This window comes from Plectropomus leopardus, chromosome 20 (genome assembly GCF_008729295.1).
Source record: "Plectropomus leopardus isolate mb chromosome 20, YSFRI_Pleo_2.0, whole genome shotgun sequence".
Taxonomy (NCBI): Eukaryota; Metazoa; Chordata; class Actinopteri; order Perciformes; family Serranidae; genus Plectropomus; species Plectropomus leopardus.
The window spans coordinates 24,971,053-24,989,311 of NC_056482.1; the positions used below are offsets into that span (position 1 = coordinate 24,971,053).

The 18,259-nt window shown below is 38.4% G+C and overlaps 2 protein-coding genes across 2 annotated transcripts in view; both read left to right on the forward strand.

Moving 5' to 3' along the window:
* vldlr (very low density lipoprotein receptor) overlaps positions 1–6,340 on the forward strand; it is a 68,864-nt gene extending 62,524 nt beyond the window's left edge. Inside the window, 3 exon segments of the mRNA XM_042508911.1 lie at positions 2,278–2,355; positions 2,733–2,902; positions 5,038–6,340. Coding sequence (XP_042364845.1) covers positions 2,278–2,355; positions 2,733–2,902; positions 5,038–5,073 — 284 coding nt within the window. The 3' untranslated portion in view covers positions 5,074–6,340.
* Positions 6,341–10,416: 4,076 nt separating this feature from the next.
* On the forward strand, positions 10,417–17,862 carry kcnv2a (potassium channel, subfamily V, member 2a). Its single transcript, XM_042509998.1, has 9 exons — positions 10,417–10,536; positions 11,437–11,574; positions 12,215–12,393; positions 12,483–12,654; positions 14,188–14,379; positions 15,154–15,408; positions 16,230–16,346; positions 16,534–16,659; positions 17,584–17,862. Exons 1-9 carry the CDS (start codon positions 10,417–10,419, stop codon positions 17,860–17,862), a joined length of 1,578 nt encoding a protein of 525 aa, XP_042365932.1.
* The last annotated feature ends 397 nt before the right edge of the window (positions 17,863–18,259 follow it).

The window sequence follows — 18,259 nt, forward strand, 5'->3', positions numbered from 1 at the left end:
TGCAGTCCAGGAGCAGCACCTAGTGGCAGAAACAAAGAAGTGTCCCAACACAACCAAACTAGCTCAACGTTCACTATGGTTCTGGTTAAATGAAAGTATGATTGTTGTACATTTTAACTGAAATTCTTCAGACAGGAAACAGGGTTGCAGGAGAGAAGCAGACATCAGCAAATCTCACAAACTCAATACTTTTGCATCATTTTCTGTGACCTCAACTTATGAAAGCATACACATACTTGCATTTCTTAATTATTTTAAGTAGATTAATGAGTTGGATTTTTTTCTTTTTCCATGTAGTATTTTCACAATATTGGAATATCTACTTGCAATGCACTACCTTGAAAAATATCGACATTTCCAATTCCTCAAAATTGACAGAGGTCATACAATTAAACTTTTTTATGTTTTAACGCTGACAATGATTTTTCTTTTCTTGGTTTGTGGCAGAGAACAGCACAGCAACTGTGGTAAACAGTAATAAGAGAGAGCATGACAAAGTGCAGCCAGTATCAGTTTATCAATACAGCAGAAAATGTGTATTGAAACTATTTCAGAATAAATAAAAAATACAGTCCTGGATTAGTTTAGGTTTTGCAAAATACTGTGGAAGAAGGCACTAAAACATGTAACAACTTTAAAGTATAGATTATCTCCAGATTAATCCTTTTCTTATAGTCAACAGATCCCAGTAAGTATTTTGTGTTAATCCAAAGCCTGAAATCTTCTTCCTCTCTGCCATAGAGCATCATCGTTGTCCAAAAGCTATTAAACACACTTAATGTAACAAACATAAATCTAACCTACACAATCCTTCTGCCATAAATACTCATTAGAGCACCAAGGGTGCATTCATTCGCCACAAAAAATTAGTACCGAACAAATGCACAGTTCCCACCTGTTTGGATTTAAAAAAACAAAAACAAAACAATGACTTTGACAGATGTGAGAGATGCTGTGATTTGAACAGTACATTGTGATGCATTTTATCTTCATCAGAAAATTAGAGCTCCTGCGATTTCGAAATTGCACTGAGCCAAATTGCAATTTCAGTACTACATAGATAAATAGATGTGCAGCCCTATTCAGTGCCCAGCTGTTTTAGGAAATAACTGAGTCACTTTTAATAATGAAACTATATATTTGCGGCATGTTTATCAACATTTAATTTTGCAGGAAATGGGCTGAGTGCCACAGACAGGATGGAGGCTGGGAAATATTTACAGAATGATTAACGTCTTTATGGTTTTGGTCTTTTCATTGGATTTATTGACAGTAACAAAATCAAAGGGTAACACCAGACCAACCTTATTCATTTAAAAAATGCGCTCAGATGTGCAATCAATTACTGATTTTATATTTAAGGATTAGAAGAGTGACCTTCTGAAAATGTAAACCTTTGATATGAGTCAAATTTTTGTTAAGTATTAAAATATTAAAATAAATTTAACAAGCAGATGCCTAAATTATTGTGAAAGTAGAATTTGTTGTGTATTTGTACAGATTTTATTGACATTGTTGGAGTTTGGCCAGTCTGTTTCTGATTCATTCTGCAGCTGAGAGGCCTGTTGATTACATCACCACGTCATTTGGCAGCAGAGCAGCCTGACTGGCACGACCAACATGAGTCAACAAACGCTGTTTTTAGTCTCTTTGTCCCGAAGTCTCTGTCGCTGCTTTCAGCCGAGCTGTTTGCCAGTCATGTCACTCACTCGTCGCTGACGCCCAAACACTGAGGCCTGCTGCATGAACACACTGAGACTGGATGATTTTGACCCTGGGAAAAAAGTGAAATAAGCCTTTACACAGCACAGCAAAGTTTAACATTTAGCTTCAGAATTAAGTTTGGAGCTAAATTTTCCTCACTTTAAAATCTTGCAGCCATAAAGGCCGTCAGTGTTTCGTTTTGATGAGTGACTGTGTTAACTGATGACTTTTAGCTAAATGCATCTGTTTGCTTTTAGTGTTTGATGTAAATAATGAACACAGATCAGTATGTACTTAAAATGAGGGGATGCCATGCAGCGAAGGGCGAGGCCAGACTTGAACCTGCGCCCGCTGCGGCGAGGATGCAGCCTCAATACATGAGGCGCCTGCTCTAGCAACTGAGCCGCCAGGCACCCCCTTTTTCTTTGACTGTGTAAGCATCTAAAGTCCAAATTGTATGTGTACTCCATGCGACTGAGAGTTTTTTAAAAAGTAATGCAGGATGCAACGGAAATGATTTGACAGTTTGTGTTGGGTTCAAATTGATGAGCTGTGGTTCGCTTTGTCTTTCAGAAGCCAACGTGAGCACGTCGATCCAGGTGAACTCCACAGCCAGAGGGTCAGCTGCTGCCTGGGCCATACTGCCTGTCTGTACGTACAACGTTTGCACACACTCACACAAAGAGTCTGATGGTTTTATTTGCCATGGTTTGATTACCTTAAATTAGTAACCTAAATCCAAAGTTAGTTAAAGTTAACTGTTTCAAGTTATTTTTTGTGCCAAAACAGCTGCTTACTGTCCAGCTGGGTAAGAAAATATTTTTAGAGCGAGTGCAAAATCTAAGCAAAAATATGTGACTTCTTAATTGAGGGAACAAATTGAAATGGTTTAAGGAAATAATTTGTAATTGTAGAGCACAAAGGGATGGATTTATCATCATTTATTGGGCAACATACAAACACACAAAAATCCTGAATATTATTATTATTCTCTGACTGCGTTTGTGTCTATTTGTCTCTGTGCTCAGTGCTGCTGGCGATGGCGGCGGCAGGCGGCTACCTGATGTGGAGAAACTGGCAGCTGAAGAACCAGAAGAGCATGAACTTTGACAACCCTGTCTACCTGAAGACCACCGAAGAAGACCTCAACATCGACATCACCCGACACGGCGCCAACGTGGGCCACACCTACCCTGCGGTGAGTAAAAACAACAGGGAACATCGTAGGTAAGAAGGGTCAGCAAACAACCTCAGGGGCTCGACTCACGAATCCCAAAACTAAAATGCTTTTAACCCATTGAAAGCTGTGCAAATTGGCTTTCAAAAACTTTGGAGGGGTGGCCCACAAATTTGCAAGAAATTAGTAAAAAGTAATGAGACAATCACCTTAAAATAAGCAAAAAAAAAAAGAAATTTGTTAAACACAAAAATAAGAGAAATTTAACTGAAAAGAATTTTTGAAAAGTTAAAAAACAAACACAAAAATAACCTTAAGAAGTGCAAAATCCACTATCTTATGAAAATTATGAACATAGATTTCTAGACATGTTCCTTAGTTTTTTGATAAAATCTGATAATATTTTCAGGTCATTTTCTTTGTCACCTTTTCCTGACAGGTCACCCGTCAGGTCATTTTTTCCTCATGTTTTCAAAAAAAAAATCTAACTAATTTTCTTAGGTTTCAGAGGTCGAAATGCTTGTGAAAGGCATCTGACTGTTACACAGGAAAACTGATGTCAGGTTTTAAAGGGTTAAATGGTAAAATCCTTTATTATTTTTCTAAAAATAGCGATAAAAAGAGTTTCTGAGCACCTGTGCAGCTCAAATGATTTAATCCTGACCCAGAGGATAAGAGTGTTAATGACCTCCACTCTCACCCCGACCTTGTGGCCTTTAGTAATCCTAAGTGCATTGTGGGTCGCACACAGAGCACGTCTCTGTGCACACAGATTAAACAGATTAACCTAAACCCGGCCAGAGCCACAAGATGGACACACACCTCCGCTGTCACCCTCACAGCTGCAACACACCACAGGCAATGAAAATGTTATTGTCTTTATATTTTTATTAATTTATTTTTTTGATTGCAAATGAAACAAACAAGATGCAACGTGATGATTAACTTTAAACGGGGTTCACAGAAGGTGCTTGAAGTTCTTGAATTTGGAGAGGGAAAAAATCAAGTAGTAAAATACTTGAAAATACTTGAAAATAGGCCCTTTTTTAACAAAGTGCTTGAAAAGTCCTTGAAAATCAGATGAACCACATAGCACTGTCTTATATTTTGACCAAAGTTTTATTCAGGTCATTATGATTCAGAAATGGCTCCTCGTTTTCTTTTGTTTAATTCTGACTCTTTACCGGCTTGTGGTGCACTCTCTTTGATAGTGTCCCATCTGACATCGTAGTTTATTTTTTATTTCAGTCCATTTTTAAACCGCCAGCAAAACTAGAAGGCCTATGTTGGCATGGCCAAACTTAACATGACTTTACCTCATGAGCTGACTTTTTCTGTGATTTGTTGTTCTCCCTCTTCAGTGTTGCGTCAACATGAAGCTGCACCAAAAACTGAAAGTGAAACTTCAGTTCCAGCTGGCATTGTTCCCATTGTTCCACTTTCAGATGGTTCAATTTTAAAGATGATTTTCCTTTGTTATTATATTCATTTATTAGTGGCGGGCCTGCACGATCAAAACTTCTGCTGCTACAAATTGATTTTCAGTTTTTGGTGCTGGACCGCTTGAAGCCCAATTGGAACATGTGTAGAGTTAAGTTAATCATAGCACCACACTGTCGGAGCACAGAGCGTCCTCTGGGCACAGACGGAGCAGCAGAAAGTAAAACTTAACAATTCATTGCGTAGGTCTAAAAGTTTGCTTGAACTCTGCAACAGCTGCTTCTTTTATCTATAGATCTGATCAGCTCTGACCGGATCAACAGATTATTCAACCTGCCGCTCAAAATTCCTCAAACTGCTACTGAGGGAGAAAAAAAAACAAAAACATGGAGTCATCAGCCAATGCCACGTAGAGATTATAAACTTGGAAACACTGCTCTCTTCATTTGTTTATTTGAAGATTTTATACATTTCTGCCTAAAATAAGATTAAATTTGGATTTGAAAATGAATTATTTGCTTTGAGTGAAGTCCTACTTTTTCAGTAACTGAAACTCCTTGAATTTTTTTTTTTTTTTTAAATTTTTGTTTTTGAATCTAGTTTTCAATTTTGGCGGAGCCAGGCTGTTTCTCACTGTTTATTAACGAGGACAAAACACACAAAACTTTTCTTACGCCTTTTCTTTCTCTCCTCCCCTTCCCTTTCTCTGTCTCCAGATTTCTATAGTGAGCACAGATGACGATTTATCATGATCGTTTTTGTTTTAGCGGCAACCCGGGGGCGTCGCATGGCGCCTACACGTTCCTACGGGTCGCCGGTTGTCCATGGCAGCAGCAGCAGCCCTTACAGTACGACCACATGCCTTCTGAAGTGCATTATGTCATTATCTGTGGAGAGGATGACTTGAGGAAATGTTATTTATTATGTGAATACTACAATGAATTATGTGTCCATAACTGTTTTCACTCGGTGTTTTTTTCTTCCTTTTGGTCCACATTATTTTTGGACCACAGCTTCCTTTCTATTTTTTTGTTTGTTTTTCCACATCCTCTTAAAGGAGTCCGACGCCATCTTTTCACGAGAGAAACACGGTGTATATCCACATTTTGAACACTTCTAACGGGGCTTTCTGTGTTCAAACTGAGGTGGAAAACTTACAAGAGGACACGGTATTTCTCTCGCCAAACTGATCGACTCTGCTGGACAGGATTTAAAACTGGATCTGAGCTGTCTGGATCCGACCTGATGGCGCGTGACTCCTTTATGACCATATTTTGAAAAGTGAGGCGTTCGTGGGGAATTAAATCCAAACTTTGTTTCTTGCCCCGTCTGATCCAACGGGCTCAGATGTGTGAATATTTATGTATGATCATGTTTTGGGCGATAATATCTTAGGTGTAACTTTTATTTATTTGGTTAATTTTTATGATTTTGTCAACAGTACCTCCCAGCGAGCATTCTTCAAGCTGCTTTTTCAGCCAGTGTTCATATTATTATTATTATTATTATTATTATTATTATTATTATTATTATTATTATTATTATTATTATTATTATTATTATTATTATTATTATTATTATTATAAGCGGTGTAAGAATCACCATCGGTACAGCATTTGTAGACATTGTATATATTTACCCATCATCCCTCAAAGACATGACCGTCAATCAGGACTCTCTTCAATGCACTTTGATCAAATGTTCCTTGTGTAAATAAGATTGTATACATTTGACTTGAAATCAGTTTTTTGCTATGGTTGGGCATCATACAAGGGTTAGAGTTCAGATTCATTTAACAAGAAAGAAAAAGCCGAAAAAAAAAGGAGAAAAAAAAATGACAAGACAACTGAATTTGGTAAAACTATTTTGTATGTTTGTGTGCTGTTGCTGTGACCTTTTTCTAGCCTTGTACAGTGAGGGGGAATACTACTATTAAAACTTCAAAAGCTCTGTATCTGTGAAGAAACTGATTTGAAATTCACTTGAGAATTAAAACCTAATCCACAACGTTGTTCAAAACGAGGCGTCCTGTCTTGCATATCGTGCATGCAAGTGTGTGTTTCTGAAGATACACTGAATCTTAAAGGTTTCATATCATGCTCATTTTCAGGTCCATACTTGTATTGTTTGTCTCTACAAAAACATGCTTTAACTCTCAAAGCAATTTTTTTCTTGCATTGTCTACTTGACTTCTCCCTCGATATGAAACGCTTCGTTTTAGCGCCTGTCTCTTAAAGGTTTACTCCAGAAGAAACCCAGACTGCGCTAAATAAACCAGTGTTTCCAGGTCTTCCAGAGTTGCGCTTTCGGCATCTCTGCACCATCAGTGCAGCTGGGTAATGACTAACAGCAATGTAGAAGCATTTTATAGCAGTTTTATTCAATATGGGATCTTTAATGCTACAGAATATATTTTGGACAATGGAGCATCTCCAACATGAAAGTGCTCACTTGAGTGCAAGTTTACGTACTAATACAGCAATCTAAAAATGCTCCCTTTTAATGCTTCATTTCCACATAGCTCTGTGCATGTGTATGCACGTCAGCTGAGAGGTCATTAATTCCAATCAGAGCCTCCACGATCTCTAAACAGTTTGCAAAACATGCCCTTACCTGTTTTTTAGCCCGTTATTTGCCTGGAGTAAGTGTTTAGTATAATGCTCGCTGTCTAACCTATAGAGTGCATGCATAGTGGATAATAACAACTTTAAACAACATATTAAAAAACAGACATGACAGTCCAACCTTCTCACTTATTTGTGGCCGTGCATTTGTCCTTTTTCGTCTCTGGACTGGACTAAAGGTCAAACATCTCCAAAATGAGCCAAATGCTAACATGACTACAATGGGTACATCTTAAAAATTAACAGGATGATTTTTTTTGTTGTTTATTTGGTTTTTGTTGTTGTTTTTTACAGGACTTTGTCTTTTATTGATGTATTCCAATGGCTTCTTAAACTGGTTTGTAAATGTTTTCATTTTCAAGTATTAACAAGATCTGATGGATTTTCAGGATGCCGCCATGTTGAAGCTTTCATGTAAGTTTGAGCTAAATTATAAGTATCACGCCGAGAACACACCAAGCAGCGGCGAGTGTGGCTTGTGGCGAGCTCCAATGTTACATCTATGAAAAGCTGCAGCAGCCACTCAGAGCTGTAGCCGTTTGATTCTGCGGCAAAGTGTGGCCAAACTAAAAGTTCAGGGTCCCTTTTATCGGCAAATTGTGGCCACAGAGACCACAGCTAATCAGTTAACAGATTCCTTTAACTCCAGTGACGTGTAAACCCATTACACACTTTTTTCCCCACCTGAAACGCATGAATAAGCCTCCCAGCAAAGAATGAATTGAATGATTTTTGTGTTAAGCCACACTCTGCAGCTGCTTGGGGTTTTCGGGGTGAAGCACTTTGACATAGTTTCAATCACACTGATGTAAAAACTTTTTGTCTACACGTAACTTTTTCAAACAAAAAAGCACATAAAATAATACACTGCAAATTACAAATTACCAGAGATTGTATCAAATGCATTTGATTTTTTCCCCTAGATTGAATCAGTTATTTGATGTTGAATATTGTTTATTTAATGTGAATGTATTTGATACATAGCCTATTTAAATACTGTTTGGGTTTTAGAATACAAGATGTGAATGTCTAAAGATGTTGAATCTTTTATTTTTATTGCTGTTAATGCATTTTTTTTAAATTCAGGTATACAGGCCGACTGTGGCAGAGTCCTTCCTTTAACTCAGACCTACACATTTGACCTCTCTGCTGTAATCCATGTGTGTTTGACGGATTTCGTCCCACTGATAGCAGTCAGATAGGTGGAGATTAATCCTTGCTGCAGTTAAACTGGGATAATGAGCGGATGGAGTTGGACTCGGTCCAAATAAAACGACTTAATAGCGCTCCGATGTCTCATCCCATTTCTTTAACTGAACAAACAGGCCTCCTCCTGTTTGTTCCCTTAGCGGAGTGATACGGCCATGATGAGTCAGGAGCTGTGATTTTTTTATTTTTTATTTTTTTGCAGAGATTAAAGCGTGTGCTGGATGCACAGAGGAGGTGGAGTTTTCGGCTTTATTAGCTGTGTGACTTTAATAGCTGTCAGTGGCTTTTGTGTCTTGCGAGTGAGTGGGGAGCTCTGAATCATCATGGCCATTCTCTGATCCTCACTTACATGTTTTTTTCTGATAACATCATGTCAGTCTTTGGACTCAAGAAGGATATCAAGTCAAATCTTGTCATGTTTCAGCTCTAGACTTTCCAAATTTAATCAGACTGAATAGAACAAATTCTGACAAAATGCATGCACTGATTATTTTACTTGTCTTTTGCTGTGTAAGTCTATGGTGAAAAAGTATTTTCGTGCCTCATGGCATCACATGACTGATGTCATTCAACCGTAGTGGCCACTAAGTTAGACTTTTTGACTGGGGAATCAGGGCGAAGCTAACTTCAGCAGTTTTCTACAGAAAAATGTCATCCTTAGAGCAGTCAGTGTCACCCAGGAAAAGAAAAAACACTACACTCGTCCTATTTTCGTTGTGCAATGACTTTGTGCCATAATCGAGCCTTCATTTTCCCAGGAGATGTGTGCCATGGCAGACAGAATTGCATTGTAAAAGTAAAGTGTATTATTGAGCAGGAGGTGTCAGAAAAGTCACCACAGGGAAAACTGGCTTGTGGCAGCCAAACATTTCTAGAGACGTCACTTTTTGATCTTTCAGTGTCAGTTCTTATGAATCAGAATACACCAAACACTGCAGTGTTCACCCATTAACAGGGAACGTGAGCTGGGTTTACACTGTCATTAGACACTTTTACCCTACTGATCATGTGTTTTTGCAACAGTATCTGGGCGGCCTCGCCTTTGGGAGAGGGGCCAGAGATACGGGTGGACTTCGTAAAGGAGCACTGCAAGGGTCTCAGGGGTCCAGGAGGGCAGCCTCCAGGAAACAGAACGCTGTTAAGGGGAATTTGGAGTCCTCTGGGAGTTTGAATGGTCCCAGGGGTCCTGGAGGGCTGCTTCCAGGAGATGGGTCGAATAGAGGGTAACCCAATGCAGGTTGAAGTCCTCAAGGGGCATTGAAAGGGTTCAAAGAGTCCTGGAGGGCGACCTCCAGGAGATGGATTTGATAGACGGCTGCCCAGGGCAATTTGGATTCTTCAAGGGACATTGAAAGGGTCCTGAGAGTCCTGGAGGGCGGCCTCTGGGAAACAGGCCTAATAGAGGGTTGACCAGGGAAATTTGGAGTTCTCAGGGGGAATTTGAGGGTCCCAGGGGTCCTGAGGGTGGCCTCCAGGAGATGAGCCCAATAGAGGGTGGCCCACAGGAAGTTGGAGTCCTCAAGAGGCATTGGAAGGGTCCTGGGAGTCCAGGAGGGCAGCCTCTGGGAGATGGGACTGATAGACGGCTGCAAAGGACAAGTTGGAGTCCTCCATTAAAAATTCTTAAATCTAACGTGCCGTAAGCTGCAAGAGGCCTGGAGCAGAAGGGCAAAAACTTGGTTGATCTTGATTTTCAATATTAATGCAGACGGTGAAAGCATGCCCTCGTGATCCGTATTTACTCCATAATAAGTTAAAGCAACTTTAAATTAAAAAAAAAATGATATTGACTTCAGCTACGCCGTCCAGCTCTGGATAAGCAGATGTGTAAAGTTATGAGACGTCAGAGTAAGTGGGAGGAGAGAGAGAGATCAAGAGATGGATCAAAGAGGATCACAGTATTTAAAACTTTAAGCACCCAGATCGTCTCAGTCAGCCGCATTAGATGCCGAGAGTCACTTCCTACCTCAATACTGTGTGTGTGTGTGTATGTGTGTGAGCTGTATGAATGTTGACATGATTTCTCTGTGAATTAGTGTGAAAACATTTCCCACCCTTGCATGCATGTTTACCCATTTGCCCGCCTTGTGTGTGTGTGTGTGTGTGTGTGTGTGTGTGTGTGTGTGTGTGTTTATGACAACAAGGCTTTGTGCAGGATGCCAGCTGTGTGTGTTATGTTTGAGAGATAGATGGTGTTAGAGTTGCCAGGATGTCTGTCAGTGCAGGTTAAATGATTTTCGGCACAGACATTCAGCAGCGACCATGTTGACCCACCTCAGAGCGCGCAGCAGGAGTTTGTTTCCCAGCCGCCAAGCCGTCAAAGAGCAAGCCGACTATGTGGACCTAACCAGCACCTTCGTGAAGCCATGGAACTCCATGCAGGTCAGACACTTTATTTATTCTTATTTTATGTGTCTTTTAGTGCGTCTGAATGCTCCTCTGCCCTGCAGTGTACAGACTTTTGCTTCTCCTAGCTGACAGTAAAAATCACACCTTTACTCAGTAGTTTCCTTGAATGAACTGTTTGGGAATTTTCTTTTTTTTTTGTCCTTTTTTTTGGTAGAACGCAGAAATGTGTTTGGGTTGGTTGTTTTCGTACAATTTTTAATAGAACTATTTAATATAGTTATGTTACTTTCTTTTATTGCACTGAATAAATTTAAATGGAGCTGACTAAGGGAAAAACAGAAAACATAGAAAAGAGAAAAAAAATGTAAAAATGTTAGTTGTAATAAGCAGTGGCTTCAGCCTGCACCTTTACGGTCTTTTTTCTTCTGTTTTTAATGCTCTAAAGGCAGTGACTTATTGTTTATGTAAGGTATACTAACTTGTGTATTTGAGTTTGTAAATTGTAATTATGAAAGAAATTAACCAAATTATGTCAAAAATAAAAAAATTGCAGAAAACCAAGTGTGCAGGCAGGAAAAAACTTACCACTGAATCCAGTTTTGTCTTTTTATCTCCTACTTGTAAATGCAATCAATCAAACTCACTCTTATGACTATATTCCTACATAAAACATACTTTCTTTGTACAGGACCACACTTGCTTTAATGCTTGAATAATGAAGAGATTTTGTTTTGCTAAAGTCTGTCCTAATTTGGATAAAAAAAAATCTTGAAGGTTTTAAAAAGCATTAAATTTATGTGTCTAATACCTGTGGATACGCTGTAGTACGTTCTCTGCATAGATTGATCCCTTCTTTATATGGTCTCTTTCATCTTGTATAAAAGCTTAAAATGTTGGATTAATCATCGTAATCTTTCTCTTTTATTTGTGTAGGATCTAGGCAGAGACATCTACGATCTTTACGCTGAGTACGAAAATGAGGAGGAGGAGGATCGGCTCCCGGTGTCTCCTTCCCGCGTGCTGCTGTCTCCAACAAAACACTTCACTCTCAACATCAACGTGGGAGGAACGGTAACTTTAATTAATGAACATACTGCTTGATTTGACATGTTGAATACCATCAGGGGCAATTATTCAGTCTGTAAGATCATTTATTGTTAGACTTCTTTTTTTAAAAGTCAGTCTTCCTTTTCTGGAGTTGCTTCTCAGTAGTTGCCAATGCTGTAATCTCAACTTTTTCTTCAGTTTTTTCAACCATTGAATCTGGTTTTTACCATCTAAAGAGACGTGCACGTACAGTCTGCATTTGTAAAACAGCCAGTATGAACTTGGTCCCTCTAAAATGTCCTTGATTGACCAAAGTCTCTCGCCACAGCGTCTTTTCTAAAGATTGAAATCTTCCAAGAAGAGGTGTATGGGTCTAGTTTTCTTTCAGACCATTTGAATCACGATATGTTTAAAGTTTGCAATGGGAATTTTGTGCAGTAATGCCAAAATAAAACTGCTTACCCCTGCTTTAAAGACATATGAACAGACAGGTCAGCAAAAGTCAGTTATTAAATGTGTATTTTTTTCACACTTAACTGTTTTAAAGGCCTTCTAGTGTTTTTCTGCTTCACTCTCCAAATGATTCAAGCTTTGTCGTACTTTCCATTATATGAATATTTTCATATTATTATATTTCACCTTATTCTCTTTTGTTTTCCTCCAGGTGTACCACTTGCCCTACAGGTTAGCCGCCCGGTATCCAAAGACACGGATCGGACAGTTGGCCACGTACACAGACCACAGCAGGAAGTTGGACCTGTGTGATGACTACGTCGTCCAGAGCAACGAGTTCTTCTTCGACCGGGACCCTAAAATCTTCCACAACATCTTCAACTTCTACAGGTCAAAATAAGATACATTAAAACATGAAAGATGTGTGTCCCCTCTTCTGCTTGGAATAATTTTGGACCCTGTTCTCCTGTCTCTGTCAGAACTGGAGTGTTGTGCATTAAAGAAGAGCTGTGTCCCCGCAACTTCCTGGAGGAGATAAACTACTGGGGCGTCAGAATCAAAAACAGCCAACGCTGCTGCCGCATCTCCTTCGAAGAGAGGCAAGACGAACTCAACGAGCAACTGAAGATACAGAAACAGCTGATAGCAGAGGTGAGTGAGCTCTGTGTGTTTTGTAATGGATAGAAGAATCTGACATATAGTATGTATATATGTTTAAACTTCTGTCTGGACATATTACTTAAAATGTCAGCTTAAGATTCCCTACACTTCAATCAGTTAATTTTACTGACACTATGAGCACCAAAGGCGGTGATATTATCAACATAAAAAACAAGAGACGCAAGAAAGAGATTAGAATAGTATTTTTAAAAAACAGGAAAAACAGGAAAAAATGTGAACTCTATTTAAAATTGTCATGATTATATATTTAAAATTATTTGACTGAATTATTAGAATTTAAAAAAAAAATTCAAGTCATTTCTTGTTTTGTTTTTGATTTTTTTTTTTTTTTGCTTTACTTTCTCTTTTTTTGTTTGTTTGTTTTTGTTCCCTTTTTTTGGCACGTTCTCACATAATTTTCTTGTACTTTTCACAGATTTCTCCCTGCCCTTTTGGTCGTTTCTTCTTTTGTTGATCATGTTTGCGAATTAAATTAACCCAGTTTTTTGTACTATCTGCTTATTACTATTTTCCCCCTCCAGGCTCTGTTTAAAAATACCATAAATAAAAATGTCAAGAGGTCATCACCTTCTAGATTTTAGTGGTTCAGCAGTTTATTTTTCTACCTGTGAGATATTTTTTTTTATCAGTAATCTGCTGGCTATGTCTGAGTCTGGCTGACCTACATTATAAATCACCGCTCCGCTCCGCCGTCTTGACAGATGGAGAGTGGAGAATAAGCTTTTTCTCGGCACAGATTTAGACAGATCTTTCCATCACAGAAGTCCCACTCTGATGCAGTTTGTTGCACCCGTTTCTCCCCTGTTGTGTTTTCTTGACATTTTGTGTTTGCTTCTTTAATTTAGCTGCATTTTAGGGTTGTTTATTTAGTCTTTCTTTATTTCTCTTATTTTTTTTTTAAATCTATTTTACCTTTTTAATGTGTAATTTATATCTTTTATTTTATTTTATATGTGGTTTAATTGCTTTAATTGTTTCTGTTGTTATTTTTTAAATTTTATTTTATACTAACATTATGCACCCTGATAGCTTGCATTGTTTGTCCTCTGCTTTTAATTTTAGTTTAACTCTACCCTGGTTTCTTTTCGCTTGTGCTCAGTAGGACTGTTTGGCTTTCTGTTGTTGTTTCGCCGTCTATGTATCCCATTTCTGCTTTGCTTTGTTAGTAAAAAACACTTTGTAAACTCTATTTTGAAAGGTGCTATATAAATAAAGTAATGATAAGAAGATTAAGAAGTTTGTGATTTGAAAATTTTGGTTGTTTTGCTCTGTCCTCATTTAAATCAGATGTTTTTATCAACTTTTTACTCTCATTCACTCCTTATATACATGCTTAGTTTCTACATAATGTATTATTTTGTGCTTAAATAGTGTTCTATATTGTTTCTGTATTTTTAAAAATGTTTTTTTTTACTTGTATTTCTTTATTTATTGCCATGAATATTAATGTTTCTCCTCTCTGTGTTCTGTGTCTGGGGTGCATCTCTGCCTCGTGTCATCCAGCTGGAGAGCGAGGAGAACGAGGTGTTGTTTGACGGCTTGGCCTTCGGGACGATCCGAAGGATCATCTGGAACCTGATGGAGAAGCCGTTCTCCTCGGTCACCGCCAAGCTGATGGCCGTCGCCTCCTCCATGTTCGTGCTGGTATCGCTGGTTGCCATGACACTCAACACTGTGGACGAGATGCAGTACAAGGTGTGTGTTTTACTATGTGTGTGTAATTGTAATTGTAATTTCACAATACTCTTGTGATTTATTATATCAAAAGCACTGCTTTTAATGCATATACATTTGCTAGGATATGGTTTTATTCTTTAATAACATGTTAAAATTCATGTGCTTTTGAGATAAAAAAAAAAACAAAAAAAACATGTACGAATATAGAGTATAGACGGATAAAGAAGCCAGAAGATTTAAAACAATGGTTATGGAAAACCTGGAAAAATTGTCCCAATCCCATTTTCCAGGCATGGGAAATTTGTGGAATTAGTAAAAATGATTGAAATTCTGGAAAAGTCATGTAATTTAGTTTTGTGTAATGAAATTGTTTCTGGAATCTTCTGTGTTTAAGTAATTTTCTATAGCTGTGGAAGTACTGTATGTCTAATATGCGTCCGTGTGTAATATTTTGTTTTCTATCATAGACATTTTTACATTTTCTCTCCACATTTTGTCTCCATATCTGCCAGATTGCTGGCATTATGTTTAATAACACTTGAAATCTCAAACGTCTGAGAGTGTCAGCCACGTGGGGCAATCATTTTTTAATTTTTTATTGTTATTGGTCTTTAAAAGTCATGGAAAAGTTTGATAATTTTGTTAGGGGGTCAGTTATTCCTTTAAGCAGCAAACTGTATCAGTGTTTTTGAGCCAAAATCTTTAAAAGCTGATTTCTCCAAACGTCTTATCATCCGAGCTAATATGGCATAATAATTCATCAAGGAAATATTTTATTTTTAACTCTTCCAGACGGCGTCAGGCCTGCCCAGCGGCAGATTCTACGGCGAGTACGTGGAGACTTTCTGCATCGCCTTCTTCACGATGGAGTACCTGCTGCGTGTGGTGTCCACCCCCGACCTCAAGAGTTTTGGACGCAGCATGCTCAACACAGTCGACCTGGTCGCCATCTTGCCGCACTACCTGCAGATCGTCCTGGAGTACTTCGAGGACGCGGACCTGCACCCTCATTCAGGGGACATCGAGACGGTGGCGCGTGTTGGAAAGGTAAAAGCTGGCTGATGAGATTCTTAGATTTATTTTAGGGCTGTCAGCAACAATGCGTTAATCACGATGCAGTTTAAAAGCCAGAGTGATGATACTGGTTCCCAATGAAACTAGAAGACCTAGTGAAACCAGTATGGTACCGACCATGTCATGCTAGCTTTTCCTTAAGGGGGCTAAATAATGCTGCAAATTTAGGCTACTTTATGTTAGTCCCATGCAGTTTTTTGTTTGTCATTTAATTCCTTATTGAAATTATCTTAGGCCTTAATTGTTATTAAAAAGTCTTAAATTAATCTTTCAAAAGTCTTACAAATGCTTAAAAAATGGGAAGTAGGTATCATTATTTTTTTTTGTCTTTACATGCATCTCAAAATAATTGGTAAATCTGCTACTTTAAATAACTTACAAAATGCCTCTCATGTTAACATTATGCAGGGAGCCAAAAACACTCATATATGATAACCACATCCAGCTGAATGGCAAATTAACAAGTTTTAGTAGATCTTTTCATTTTCCACCTTGACCAATAAAAAAGGCCAAATTTGTCTTAAATTTAAATCCTAGTGGCATTAAAAATGTCTTAAAAAGTCCAAAATTTCACCCTGTAACCTCGGGAGAATTGCTTTAGCTTGTCAGTATAGACTTCATAACGTTTTTTTAATGCAAAATAATGGAATTTAAAACATTATTAAAAATGCGTTTAATCTCGATTAACTATAGAAATTCTGAGATTAATCACAATTTTAAAAATTAAATACTTGACAGGCCTAACTTATTTATGTCACTCTTAATTATTGGTTCTTCTTCTGTGTTTTCTGCAGGTGGGTCAGGTTCTGAAGATCATGCGACTGATGCGAATCTTCAGGATCTTGAAGCTGGCTCGTCACTCGACAGGCCTCAGAGCGTTCGGCTTCACCCTGAGACAATGCTACCAGCAGGTCAGTATCAAATAAGCTAAATACGGGGGTTAAAAAAAACAAAAAATATGTCAGTAGAAACGGGCATGGCCTGTATGAACGGTGCATGTGGACTAAGAAATCGGAAACTTCTATGAGCGTTGACTTATGAGCAAAAAAGTTAACCTAAAGCAGATATACAGAATAGGATGTGTGTTTGTTCGTGCAGGTGGGCTGTTTGCTGCTCTTCATCGGCATGGGCATCTTCATGTTTTCAGCCATGGTGTACACGGTGGAGCACGACGTTTACAACACCAACTTCACCTCCATCCCGCACTCGTGGTGGTGGGCCGCTGTGAGTCAACAACACATAAACAAACTCAAATAAACTGTCAGTCATCTCCGCCTGTTCTCTAATGGTAACTGCCACCTCCACTTTCTGTGTGTTTCACCTTCAATCAGTCCAAAATACAGCAGCCATTATTTTAACCCTTTGAAACCAGGAGCCACATCAATTTTCTTGTGCTGCTTTCAGATTAGTTTCAGATTTTTTTCAAAACCACGGGGAAAAAGACAATGAGCACCTTGGTAATACATTTTCCACATATTGCAAGAAATTTTGAATTTAAAAAATTAAATATCAAAAATGTCCAAGGAACAAAGAAAAAAAGCTAGAGATAAAAACTGTATCTATAATGATCAGAATTACATATTTAAAATTATTTAGAATTATTATCAGTTTTGACTAATGTCTCGCTAATTTTCTTGCTAAAAAATCAAACCAATTTGCTCAGGTCTCAAAGGGTTAACCCATTGAGACATTGCTTTTTTGTGCTGCATTCAAATGCAAAAAGTCAATGACTAATTTAGTAAGAAATGTCTCACAAAAAAGAAATTATTAGATTTATTAAAATCTGATATTATTTTCTATTTTTGTATTTTTTAAAAAAAAACATTTTCCCTCTTTTTTCTTCCTTCCTTCCTTTTTGGTTTTTGTTTCAGTTTTGATTTTCTTTGTTTAAATCAATTTTGATTTAAAACCCATTTCAGGAGCAGGTGAATAAGAGAATCAATATATGTGAGTAAAAACATTAGTTTAGATATTCTCTCCAGAGAAAATCCCTTAGAACCGTAATTCTGTTTATGTTCAAGTAAAGCATCACTACAGTCTATAGTTATACAGTCTATAGTTCAAGAACAGACTTAAAAATGAAAAAAAAACATCTCATGTTGGAGTTAAATCGTTATATTTAGTTCTTTCTGGTTTTTCTTCCTTCAGGTGAGTATTTCCACGGTGGGCTACGGCGACATGTTCCCAGAGACCAACCTGGGCCGAATATTCGCCTTCGCCTGCATCTCCTTTGGGGTCATCCTCAACGGCATGCCCATCTCCATCCTCTACAACAAGTTCTCCGACTACTACACCAAACTCAAGTCCCACGAGTACGCCGCTGTCACCAAGGCCCGCGGGAAGGTGCACTTCGCCAAGAGGGCGGCAAAAAGGTTTGCAGAGTGCTGCGAGGACGCCGTTCAGCCGAGGATGGCACGCCTGCGGTGAGATTAGTTTTACATTTTCAAGTCTATGATAAGATTTATCTGGAGCAACTGCAAGGGACACGAAATGACCATTTTACCTTTAAGACCCAGAACTGGACTAAAGGAGTCGTGGCGGTTTGGACAAATGACCTGCTGAGAACTCTGGACCTCATTTAAGACATTTGTGAGTTTGTCACCTGGACTGTTTTTTGTTTTTTTAAAGAGTACATTTAAGCATGCATCCTTTTTATCTATCCATCTATCCTCTGTCCCTGTTTATTCCCTGTTAATTCTTCCCAGCATGCAACTCGGAGAAAGGTAGCTGTCGGAGAAGTAGACTGAAAAACAAAAAAACTGTTGGTGCGTCTTTTTTCCTATTTCATTTATTCACTACAGATGCTACATACTCTTTTTAAAGC

What these genes read in the sequence shown, in the direction of transcription:
- kcnv2a (XM_042509998.1), top strand. Translation starts at nt 10,417, where the DNA reads ATGTTGACCCACCTCAGAGCGCGCAGCAGGAGTTTGTTTCCCAGCCGC. An exon ending in AGCCATGGAACTCCATGCAG is followed by an intron (nt 10,537 to 11,436) that starts GTCAGACACTTT and finishes TTATTTGTGTAG; the next exon opens with GATCTAGGCAGAGACATCTA. An exon ending in ACATCAACGTGGGAGGAACG is followed by an intron (nt 11,575 to 12,214) that starts GTAACTTTAATT and finishes GTTTTCCTCCAG; the next exon opens with GTGTACCACTTGCCCTACAG.